At 40.0% G+C, this 12,971-nt stretch overlaps 1 protein-coding gene across 1 annotated transcript; it reads right to left on the bottom strand.

Moving 5' to 3' along the window:
• Positions 1-3,253: 3,253 nt before the first annotated feature.
• LOC121293662 (gastrin/cholecystokinin type B receptor) lies at positions 3,254-4,504 on the bottom strand. The gene has a single exon (XM_041216830.1). It carries the CDS (start codon positions 4,502-4,504, stop codon positions 3,254-3,256), a length of 1,251 nt encoding a protein of 416 aa, XP_041072764.1.
• Between the last annotated feature and the right edge of the window lie 8,467 nt (positions 4,505-12,971).

Below are 12,971 nucleotides of genomic sequence, written 5' to 3'. Positions count from 1 at the left end.
TTTCTGCTTTAACAGTGCATGCGTGGATGTCAGACATTGTTGTCAGTGTTACTCTGTAATAATGGTAAGCATTGGCAGCTTTACCTTCATTAGTACAGCAAAATGCAGGCTTTTTTTAAAAAAGTTACAACCCTCCTGATAATATGGCTCAATATACTAAGTGTTACACTCTGATATACATACAGATGAGGGCAATACCAGATGTGACCCCTTCACTAAGTTCTTGTCTCAGCTATGATTGTCAGTATTGCAGGAATGTTACAGTGAGATTTATCATCAAAAAAGAGTAAATGAAATTGTGACATAGACATGTATACTTTTTTAAGAGTAACCAAAAAATGTGGGATTTTTAAACATAAAAGAGCATCTCTTCAAATGAGGGAGATTCGATTCACATGATAGTCTGCACAAGCAAGGAGCCTCCGGACAGTTACTGACACATGAAGTTTGATATGGTTTAAAAGGCCAATGTTATTTAAGAAGCTTAATTCAGTTGGAATTTCCACTTCAGAGGACATACAGGGGAAAAAAGGTTAGAAATGTATTGAGGCAAAAATCACATAAAACTCATTTACAACCTTGTATTTTATACTAATGTTAAATGGTAATGAATGTCCTCGGGAAAATCCAAAGCTAGATGCATTGTCTGATCTATTAGTTGATCTCAGATGGGACAGTGGTAAGAGTGCTGTGAACAGCATAAGAGGCCCTGGCTTAGGGAATGGAAAATCAGAAAGGGTGACCACTTCAATTTGGGCTCAGATATCATCCCAACATCATGGTCAAACTGCTTCCTGACAGAAATCACACATTAATGACAGCATCTTGGAAAAGTAGTGAAGGCAGTTGACATCTTGGAACTGTATCTCAGCAGGACATCAATACCTCAAGGAGAGGAGAAGGAGGAAGAGGATTGACAGGAAAATAACAAAAGATTCAAAGTAAAATACATAAAAGATGAATGGAGAAGAATGGTCTTTGGCAATAAATTACCTGGCTGGTCTGAAGAGCTTGAAATTATTTTTTAAAAAGATATAAGGAAAGAATACAATAATGTGCTAAATCCTTATTTAATAGAGTCATCGTAAAAGAATCTTGTTATGAAATATTACAGAAAATCAGGAAGCAACTAGCAGCTGAGTTAACCTGTGCCATTATCACTTTCAGTTAGGGGACTTTACCTGGTACAAAAGGAAGGATTTAAGCAGGCAGGGGAGGTGGTGGCATAGTGATATTGTCACTGGACCCAGGGTATGCTCTGGGGAACAAAAATAGAAAATGCTGGGAAAAAATCAACAGGTCTAACAGCATACGTGGAGAGAAAGACAGAAGTCCGTATGGACTCAAAACATTAACTCTGTCTTTTTGGGTATCTAATACAATCCAGTACCCTCTAAAAGGGATCGGAGGCATTTATGAGGGAACAAGGAGCAAGGGGATACCTCTTCACTGAGACATACAGACTACAAAGCAGAAAGTTAAAAACAGGTAATATAAGTTGCATTTAAATCATTGTACAGAAAACAAAAATTGGGACATGCACATGGGTTTATGAGAAAAACATAAAAGAGCAAATCAGAAAACCATAAAAAATGTTATTTTAGTTTTAAAAAGGCTGTAACATTTATTTTCTCCTGGGGGAATGTGGCTTTACACTTGCAAAATATTTTTTTTCAGAGCCAGAGAGGTTGTTCATTGGTGATAATAGAGAAAGACAGAAGTCCGTATGGACTCAAAACATTAACCCTGTCTTTCTCTCCACAGATGCTGTTAGACCTGCTGAGTTTTTCCAGCATTTTCTGTTTTTGCTTCAGAATTCCAGCATCAGCAGTATTATGCTTTTATCTTAATGCTCAGGGGACCTGGGTTCAAATCTTGCCATGGCAGATAGTGACATCTGAATTCAATAAAAAACCTGGAATTCAAAGTCTGAGGATGACCATGAAATCATCACCGATTGTCAGAAAAACCCATCTGGTTCACCAGTGCCTTTTAGGGAAGGAAATCTGCTGTCCTTATCTGGTCCGGTCTACATGTGATTCCAGACCCACAGCAATGTGGTTAACTCTTAAATGCCCCCCTGAGCAAGGGCAATTATGGATGGGTATAAATGCCGGCCAAGCCAGTGCCACCCACATCCCATGAACACATAAAAAAAGACAAGAAAATAACTTTAAAATGAAAAACAATGCAGAAGCATTATTTCCATTTCACACATGATGGTGCCAAATGAAGACATGAAGTCGAATGAATCTAGACTGATGAGCTTTAAAACATGTTTTGAAAGGAATTAAAAATAAGAACAGAATAGCAATTAATATCAACAGAGTTCATGTTTAATTCAATGACTGTAACCACTGTAATTACAAAATATGCACATTTTACAATTATCAAATAAAGAAATGTAAACAAAACATGTTTTCACAAAAGCATTACTTTAATTTAGAGGGCACAATGGGTTCAGTCTAATTCATTAGGATGCCCTGGCCCACAGATAATTTTCCTCTTTGTAAATTTAAATAATAAATCTCCTTGTCTTCCATTCTGTTTACTGACAGAGAACCTTCCTCAGGAAACTTAGCACCCCCGAATGTTTCCTCACTCCTTCACTTTGCTGTTTAACAGGCAAAATGTCCAAAGTCAGTCCTCTTGAATAATAAGCCTGGAAGACCAGTTCACAATGCAAAGTCAGGGAGCAACATCTGGGGCTGTGTCTGAGAGTGGCTTAGTCAGAATGTGATTTTTTAAAAATTAAATAGTTAATATTATTATGTACAAGCCATATTAAGTTACCTTCTATTACAATGCCGTCATTTCATTTTATAGTCCCTTAGATTGCGGCTTTTGTTGTACTGACAACTGCTTGAAACCATCGCAGGGACCGGGATTTCCCTTCACTTTTTAGGTTTTCCTTCCCTTTTGATCTAAAGGCTTGGCTCAGTAGGAATGTCCGCTTCAGAAGACATACAAGAAAACTTAAATGTGCTAATTTAATTGGGCAGGAACAGCATTGGGACAGAATAGCCTGAAGTAGGGCCGAGCAACAGCACCCCCTCCTGTTTCAGAAGGAAGATTGCAGCGAGATGTCTCAGTAACCTCCTCAGCAACAAAATCTACAGACCGCAAAAAAACTTTTGGTTACTTACAAATTGTAAATTCAGGGGGAAAGGGGGCTCTGGAAAAGGACACTGAGGTAACCCGCACTTGTGCCTCGATACATTTACCACAACTACCTAATTAAGATTCATGCTGTTTAATCGAAAGTTGTTTCGCAAATGGTTACAGAAGATGCACTTTTGTTTTTATTGAGGGTTGGGGCGCCTGTGAACCCCGTTTTGGAAATGTCATTGGGAGCTCTGTAAGAGAGCAAGGTCGAAGAGTTGGACGGAGTCTGGGACATGTGCAGGTTGAAAGTTGAAGAGAATCGGTCCCTGTAGCTTTGCTTGATCCGCTTTACAGATCTGTACAGGTTCCCCATGAAACAGTAGCAGAGGGGGTTGAGGCTAGAATTGGTGAGACCTAGCCACTGGGCAAAAGATCGAAGGTGAAGGATCCAGCCTTGGTGGACATCGTCTTGCTGAGCATTCGGCATCTTAAAGTCAATCCAAATATCAATCACATACAGGGGTAACCAAGACAAGGTGAAGAGAAGGACCAGAGCAACAACCATCTTGACAATCTTCTTGCGCGTCTTCAGCCTGGAGTTGTTGCCCATCCAATGCCTTTTGTTGCCCTCCTGGAAGTCGCCCTGGTTACTCCAGAGGCGGCGGGCAGTTAGAAAGCAAATGCTGAGATTGAAGAGCACCGGGAAGCCGTACAGGGAGCAGAAGAGCAAGAAGTTGTAGCCTTGCCTCAGTTTCAAATAGGGCCAGTTTTCTGTGCACACCGGGATGGTCAGCTTCCCGTCCAAAAGCACCAGGTTCTCGGTTTGATTCATGATTATTAAAGGCATGCAGAGGCCCGAGGATAAAAGCCAGACGCCACAAATCATCCAGGAGATTCTTCTCCAGGTGAAGAAAGACCTGGCGTTGAGGGGGTTGTGAACACTGTAGTAACGGTTCAGGCTGATCACTGCAAGGCTTAAGACGCTGGCGGAGACGGCAACCGCCTGGACAAATGGGACAGCTCTGCACATAAAGTCTCCAAATACCCAAGCATTGTAGACCTGGTGCCCGAGGGTGACGGGCATGCAGACACAGACCACCAGCATATCGCAGATCGCCAGGTTGACCAGGAGGCTGCGGGTCGCTGTGACCCCGGCCAGTCGATTCTTCCTCTTCCTGGTGAGAGCCCTCAAAGCCATGATGTTCCCCACCAGCCCAATGATGAAGGACACGGAATAAATGACCTCCAGGACAATGGTCGTGGGCTCAAAACCCGAAAACAGCAGGTTGATGTTCAAGTGGATGGTTTCCCAAAAGCTCAGGTTGCTGCTGGGAGTGAATAAGGAAAAGTTCCCGGGAAACCCTTCAAGTAATTCCAAACTGAACTGGGTTACATTCATGTTCGTTCCCCGAAGCATTGGTTAACTGTAGTTAGCAAAATGTGCCGAGCTCACCTTTTTTTTTAACCAAACACTGAGTTTTCTGTGACATTCAGCCGAGTGCCTGGTCTGGAAGCTCCAGCCCTCAGGGAACCGGCTTCTCACACCCCGAGGACCAGGGAGAAAACATCAACCCCTCCAACACAAACTGGACTGGGCGCTCTGGTTGAGGAGGTCACCGAGAGTTTGCTGCCGATTTACATCCTGCAAAAGTTCCGCCTCCTTATCTCTTCACATGTGTGTTTGTATATATCTATATATATTTACATTAAAAATGTTCCAGCGGTCTGATCACCAAGTGGATGATGGAGCTGAGAAAACTTGTCCCCGGCTCCTCAGATGAAAGCTGCCGGCTGGATGTGACAGTTCCTCTGCAGTGACGGGAGCCGGGAGTGAGGCGGAGATGCTCTGAATCTCGCTGGAAGTGAACAAAGCTTCTGTTGGTCTTCGCTAGGTGGCGATGGGGAGTCAGCATCCACTCCCAGCCTATCCATCAGTTCATTCACTGATTCATTTGCTCTGGGGAGGGGAGCGGGCTGCCTTTTCTTTCCCCTCAATCAACCTGATTTCGTTTCCATCGTCGCTCAGTTATTGTTTCCATTGACAAATTGTAATGCAAGTTCAATCTGTGCTGTTTGGAAATATGTTTTTGCAAACACACGTTTCTGTCCGAGCTACCTGTTAATAAGATAGGCAGAAAAATCATTGGAAGATAATAAGGTTAAAACAAAGTGCAGTATCATGATTATTAACGCCATGTACTCGCGTAGCTCTAATTTTAGGATTAACCTGATCGTGTGGAGTCTGGCAGGTTATGTTGCTGTTCTCTGTCTGTCTTTTCCCACGTTCGTATTGTTGCACCACATCATATATATATAAACCTCACGGAAGAATAATAACACATTAAGGTGATCACTTTTGCTTATAAAACGCGGGTCGTTTGGACTCGGCAAAGCGTTCAATCACTGCAGCATCATTTGCCAATAAATTCATTTCTGCCCCATGGCTGGAAAATTCCACTCAGGAAGTAATCAGGAATCAACTGGTGTCCAGTGCTTGTGGATTGCAAAATAGAACAATTCGACAGTTTCCAAGTAACATCGGGGTGTTTATTCCGATTTAATCACAGGAGCGAATTACTTTCGTGCCAATTTCCCGGCGTGGTCAGGCCATAACTGCTGAGGCTGCAAGGCTTAAACTATAGCCCTCACAATTAATGTGTTCTATAATTGTACTCTCTGCATGAACAACATTTAATCCGCGCGAACAGTATTTATTTCATACTCCCTTGATCTTGAGTCTCGAGTGCAGCATTGCAACATTAGAGTCAGGATTTCCCGGGAAATTTTCCTTATTCCCTCTCAACAGTCTTGGGGAACTTGTGTTTAGGGATGATTCGTTGGTCTGTGGACAATTAGTGCCAAAAACTAGAATTGTGAGTGTACAGCTGCATTTCACTTCTCATTGGTTAACAAAAAATACACAATATTACAGATAAATATCCCAGAGGGGATGGGGAGGGATGATAGTGGCGGTAAAATCTAAGAGCATGCAGCAGAATGTATTCGAACTCATGTTCCGAATTTTACCATAGGTTCTTTGTACTGCAGGAGTCACTTACGGTTCAGTACAGGTTGGTTCACGCTGAGGTCTGGAGAAATGAACATTTCAGTCTAAAGGGTGTAATGTTGCTTATTCAGGTGATGCATATCAGGAAAACGGTACAAAAAAAAGTGGCAAAATATTGTCACTGGTGTGAAATTACCAAGTCCAGATCGCTACCATTAAATGAAGAAGACACTAAAAATCAACGTGGCTAATAAAACATGTAGCGCATCGCTGATGGTGAAATACAGTCCCCATTATTTAATTCTTGTTGGGATTTCAAAGCGTTAGGCATTGCTTCCTTTCACCTCTCCCTCTCTATTTCTACTGACACTTCGCTGCTTTTAATGGTGTGTGTTCTGCAGTGACACTGACGGCCGTCATTGCCCCAGAAAACTGACAGCAACTTTGGGAGCTCACACATGCCCAGAATAAAGCGGAAATCCAGACGCTATTGTCAGCGATTCTAAGCTTCTCCAGAGGGTGCACTATTGAGGTCTTCACCCCACGCCCCCACCCCCCAACCCCACTCCCCCAAGAGTGCAAAATCCCTAAAGTCAATTAGTGAATTAATTTTTTAAAACTTCCAATTTTATGGTTAGTCTTGTAAAAATCCAGGAAAATTCTTGTTGAATGAGGTTCACTTGGGGTTATAACAGCGTGTTGAGTTCATAATTACTATTGAACACCCTCACTGGACCTGAGAATCTAATTTTATATTTGTGAAATGTCAATTTTCTTCATTATGATAAAACACGGAGTATTTTTAAAATAACATTTTAACAAGTTTATGATTTTGTAGTTTTCTTAATCCAAACATGATAAATTATTTTGCTATCTGAAAATTTAATTAAAAGGGAAGGACAATCAGTGCTTTTAGCTGCCAGGAATGTTGTTTATGAGAATACTTCAATGCAGTTGGCTGCTTATCTTTCTTGATGACATCCCCATCACTGGACTTGACTTGGTACCAGATTCAAACTAATGTTAGCAAAGGGAAATCCACACCACAGAGGTTGCTAGATCTTTGTGGGCAGCCATCTTTAAGCTCAGCAATGAGTGTCATTGCTTTATCACTGACCACAATATTCATCCCTTTACAATTCCTATAAAGTAGAATTCGAGGAAAAACAGCATTGAATATTTTGTCATTTGAAGTCATCTCCCACTGGCAAAAAAATAAAATTGACAAAATTTTAGATATTTTCATTTTGGCTGTAAAAATTGAAACAAAATCCGAAATTATGGATGGCAGAAACCAGAAAGGCAACAGACTTCAATAAGATCTCATGATCACAGAGATTTCAGAAATAAGAACACACATTTGAATGTTTTCTCTGCCTTTGTTTAAATAAACATGATTTAAATTTATTTTACTCATTTATCAAGCATGCAAAATCATGCTGTGCATCAGCCTTTGGGACTCATGTTATGTTGCCTCAACAATAGAATTAAATTACCAAGATAATAGAAGTATGCTTTTTTTTAGCAGTGATAATAACAAAGGACCTACTTTCCTCCAGTTACAGCCTCAAAATAGGCAATAATTCAGAGAAAATTTAATATCATTACTTCTAAACTTTTTTAGTGTCGCAGCTACTCAAGAATGTAGCAAGATGCTTTGAATTTGAAATGATTTAGTGTGTCTTTAAGAATGTGATTAGATGTAACAAATTGCCAGAGAAAGTCTCAATTGTAGGAGGCAGGTTGCCATAAATCAAAAGTCAATTCCATGGAGTTTCTGCTTAGGCTGGGTATCCTTTTTTGCTTGACTCAATTAGCCCTTGGGCGCTGTGAAACAGAATGTTTAGACAAATTACTGATGGAAAATCTTTTATGACATTTGTTTCTGAAAATAAATTAATTGAAAAACTTACCTTCCTCTATAAATTCTGCTATTCTATGCATAATTTTTATCAAGGGTGATAAATGTGATCCCAGACTGGCCATAATATCAGTTCTGAATAATGGAGCACACCCATAATTCAAAGAAAGGGTATCAAGACATCTCAGGATGCCAACATCAGTCAATGTGAAAATCACACTGATGAATTTTAAAGTGTCATAACTTTTAGTACAAGAGACACAGATTAAAAGTTTAAAAATTAATGCTGCTTGAACCAATGAAGTGGACCCAGCCATAAACTTCATTCCCCATCCAGTGACTCCATTCCCTCTTCCTGGCAGCTATCAGAGGTGGAACCTGGTAACTTGCAACCTTGATGTTGTTTGTGACTCTGAATTGAGCTGCAGGCCACATACCTGCTTCATCATAAAGAGTGTCAACTTCCAGCCCCATAACATTGCCCACTTGACTCAGCTCATCTGCCCTTGTAACCCATAGAATTATCTAGCCCAGTGCTTTCCTGGCTGTTGTCCATTCTTCCACCAACCATAAACATGAGCTATACCAAAATACTGCTGCCAATATCCTAACTTGCACCAAATCCCATGCACCCATTACCTCTGTGATTCCTGGAATGAGAGTGTTGTCTTATGAGAAAAAATTGAGTAGACTGGGTCTATATTCCCCGTAGTTTAGAAGAATGAGAGGTGCTGTCTTTGAAACAAAGATTCTGGGAGGGCTCGACAGGTTGGATGCTGAAAGGATGTTTCCCTGAACTGCAGAGTTTAGATCTCTAAATTCTCTACCCCAGAGGGCAGTGGATGCTCAGTCATTGAATGTATTCAAGGCTGGAATCAACGGATTTTTAAATTCTGAGGAATCAAGGGATATGGAGATCTGTCGGAAAGCAGAGGTCAAAGATCAGTCATGTTCTTATTGAATGGTGGATGAAGCTTGAGGGGGCCATATGATCTCCTCCTTCTTCCATTTCTTCTGCTTGCCTCTACTTGCAATTCCAAAATCACTGCATCTGCTTAGAAAGCCCCATGCAACAAAATTCTAATTTAATTTAACTTGAGTCAGTAGAAGCTGGGTGAAAGGAAGGGAGAACTAGAAACCTGTAAATGTTTGTAGTTTACTTAAATATAAGCTGTTGTTATAGGTTATGACGTGTTGTAACCTTGGGCCAAAAGAGCCAGAGTGTAACTGTTTCTATGCTCGATACGTTCTCATCTCCGGTGTATTCATGAAATAATTGTTACGACCGGGATGGGAGGAGTGCACAGTTTATCTAGCCCCACTACTCCACAGGTCACAACATTAATTTAAATGTTTAATTCACTCTCCAAAATGGCCAATTATTTACTTTCATTACTGTTAGACCTAGAATAAAAGAGACTTTAACCAGGCTTCTTTCAATAAACTCAGAATAATTGATTTATTATAAAATGAAACTTCTTTTTTAAATCAAGCTGCGGGAACTAGTTAACACATAATTTGTAATCTGGAAGTGTAACTATCTATCTCTCTTAAAATTCCACAGCACACACACACACACACACACACAAAAGGACAAACAGATCAGGTCTCTGCAGAGGTGGATGGTCAAGAAAAGGCTTTATAACGAAGGATAAAATTCACAGGGTTTCGATGCTGTCGATCTGGAGCTCCCTCATGTGAAAACAGATTGCTAGTCCCAGCAGATGCCTGGATGTTCTCACCAACAGAGCTTCGGCATAGAGGAAAATAGAGCTGTATTAATCCTTCTCATTTCAGCTTCTTGGGTTTGTAAAGACAGACAAGTTCCACTGAGATGAGGGTCCATAGCTGGATACTGATAACCACTCTATTTCATGCAAGGTAAAGGGTGAGCTGAGCAGCTTCGCTTTCTCAATTCATTCCCAAATGAATTAAAAAAAAACAAATTCAAAACTTAATGCTTATCTCCATCAGGTGATTTCCATTAAATCACTAGCATTTGTCTTTAAACCAGTGGTTTTTTTTTCCATCAATTAAAGTAATTGCAGTTTCAATAAGAAAATAGCTCTCCATCCTCAAGGGCCATGCTAGCCAGTTAGCTGAAGTCATGTGGTTTCCTAGAAAAGGCATGCTTGTTGACAGTCCAAGATGAGCTTATGACCCCATTTAAAAAAAATCCTGGTCAGCTTCCAAATGTCCAGATAATGCACTGTCCTTCCATATTTTAAAATAAAATATTGTCCTGGAAGATATGGTTCTAACGTTCTGGAGAAATGATGTAGTTTACAGGAAAAGCTTGACCAGAATGTGGGAGCATAAAGCACTGAACATATTCACATACTCAAAAATTGTAACCTATAATTCTGGATTTAAATTTGAAAAAAATGATACATTTATATAGTGCCTTTTATGACCTCAGGATATCCCAAAGCACTTTACAGCTAATAAAGTACTTTTGAAGTTTTGACATTGTTGTAATGTAGGAAATGCAGCAGTCAATTTGCACACAGCAAGCTCCCACAAACAACAATGTTCATCTGCTTCAGTGATGTCCGTTGAGGGATAAATATCAGTCTGGGCAATGGGGAAAACTACTTACTGTATTTATACATAGTTAAAAGGGATATTTTTGTTCTCCTGAAAGGGCAGATGGTGCCTTTTAAAATCGCTAAAAGACAACACCTCAGACAGTGCTGTCTCCAAGTTCTGTCGAAGGGTCATGAGGACTCGAAACGTCAACTCTTTTCTTCTCCGCCGATGCTGCCAGACCTGCTGAGTTTTTCCAGGTAATTCTGTTTTTGTCCTGCATTACAGTGTCAGCCTAGATTTTATGCTCAAGCCTGAGGAGTGGGCCTTGAAAATAGATGTGAATTTATATATTTACTGGGTACAGGGATTTTTAAAAAAACATTTTGGAGAGAGGATTTTAGTGTCTATTGTAGACAGGTCCCATGCTTTACAGAATCACAGAATCACACAGTGCAGAAGAGGCCCTTTGGCCCAATGAGTCTGCACCGACACGTGAGAAACACCTATCTATCTATCTAATCCCATTTACCAGCACATGGCCCATAGCCTTAATGTTATAACATGCCAAGTGCTCATCCAGGTACTTTTTAAAGGGTGTGAGGCAACCCGCTTCCATCACCCTCCCACTACAGGAAGTTCTGTTAATTTGAACATCATAATTCCTCAACTTCTTTATGACTGGTAAACTAATTTATTGACAGTTAGATCACATAGGCGAGAATCTCAAGATTGAATCCAAAACTGAGAAATATGCTTCAACAGCCATTATAAAACTTAATACAGGACTCTACCTCACAAGCGTGGGAAAACAGCAACACCATAGACTAGGATCTCTATTACACTGTCAAAAATGATTTTTGAATTTATTCAGGATGAGACTATCTTTCCCATGGTGTTTCCTCCCTGACCAAAATGGAGGGTTTGTGATTTGCCTCCAGCCTTGTATCACTGGCATTTGAAAATTTGTTTATGAACAATTGTTAATTTGCCTTTCCTCTTGTGGCATTCACTTGGAAGCATTCCACAGCAACATGACTGAAATTTTAAATTCAGTGTGTGGTGTATCCTGAAAACAAATCCACTCTATGTTGTTTGAACTCCAGTGCTCTGAGATAAATGCATTTATGCTATTAGCAGAATTTCAATGCCATATTTAGATAAAAGTCAAAATCATTTTCTTAAAAGCCTTGTAGAATACAGCATGATATTGGATTGAGGGAAAAACGCCAATTCCATAGTTAAATTTGCTGTGTGGGTATAAATTGCTAACTCAATGCATGTTATCAATAAGAAATAATGAATAAGTGTAAATACAAGTATTTTTCAATTACCATTTCTGTTCCATTTGACAGGAATTATTCACTTATTGACCTGACTGTATTTCCATTTATTGAAGTCACCAAGCTTTAAAATTACCAGACAAATTCACAAGGAAGCATTAGAGCAAATGAGAAGTTGCAGATCCACAATTGAACATCTCTTTCTGGAAATGTACAATTAAAAAAACATTTGTCACAGGGAAATTAACCTGGTTAGAAGCATTTATGTTTTACTTTCCAGTTTACTTAGAGCATGTTAAAACCAGAGTTTGACCACATCTATTGACAGTGACCAAGAGGTGTTATAATATGAGGCAGCAGCATCAGATAGTAATTATTCTGCAGCTCTTCAAAATCTAGTGATCAATCAAGTTAGAAATTAATTGCTATGTAGCTAATTCTGAAAAATATCCTAAATGTGATTCTTATCTTTCAACACAGTCAAGAAAGAGGTATACCTGAATCAGTAGTCACGGGTAAGGGTTGTTTGAGTGTTGGGAGAAGGTGGTTGAATCAGTTTAGACAATAGACCATCTAGAATTATCCATTTAATAGTTGGTTGGGATTTTTCTTACCAGCTTATTTTAGGTTACAAGATCTTATGCCATGAAAATAAGGAGTAAATATGAATAATTATGATGCATAAATTTACATTGTATATAAATGTGGATTGTGCACAATATACAATGGCAATAAAGAACAGATGAAGATTAAATTTTCTGCACTCTATCTCTGGGAGATAGAAATGTAGAAAATAGAAGCAGGTGTAGGCCATTCGGCCCCTCAAGCCCGCTCCACCATTCATTATGATCATGGCTGATCATCCAACTCAACAACCTGCTCCCACTTTCTCCCCATATCCTTTGATCCCTTTTGCCCCAAGAGCTAAATCTAACTCCTTCTTGATAGAAACAAAGAAAATAGGAGCAGGAGTAGGCCATTTGGTATTGATGTATCATGTATTGATGTGGACCTTGGGAGTGAGAATGCCAATACTACAGTAACTGTGCCTGAAGCATGTGATCAGAGTTGCACAGAAGTTTCCCAGATCCACCTCTTGCATAAAAACAGATTTGTGCCTATGCCAGCATTGGTGCATCTTTAATGCCCACTGGTGGGGAGGGAACCAAGTGCAGTAATTGCCAGCTGT

This window comes from Carcharodon carcharias, chromosome 22, assembly GCF_017639515.1.
Source record: "Carcharodon carcharias isolate sCarCar2 chromosome 22, sCarCar2.pri, whole genome shotgun sequence".
Classification (NCBI taxonomy): Eukaryota; Metazoa; Chordata; class Chondrichthyes; order Lamniformes; family Lamnidae; genus Carcharodon; species Carcharodon carcharias.
This window is presented reverse-complemented; position numbering and strand designations above follow the sequence as displayed.

Excerpts from the sequence above, each read along its gene's own strand:
- LOC121293662 (XM_041216830.1), bottom strand. The coding sequence starts at position 4,504 with ATGAATGTAACCCAGTTCAGTTTGGAATTACTTGAAGGGTTTCCCGGG.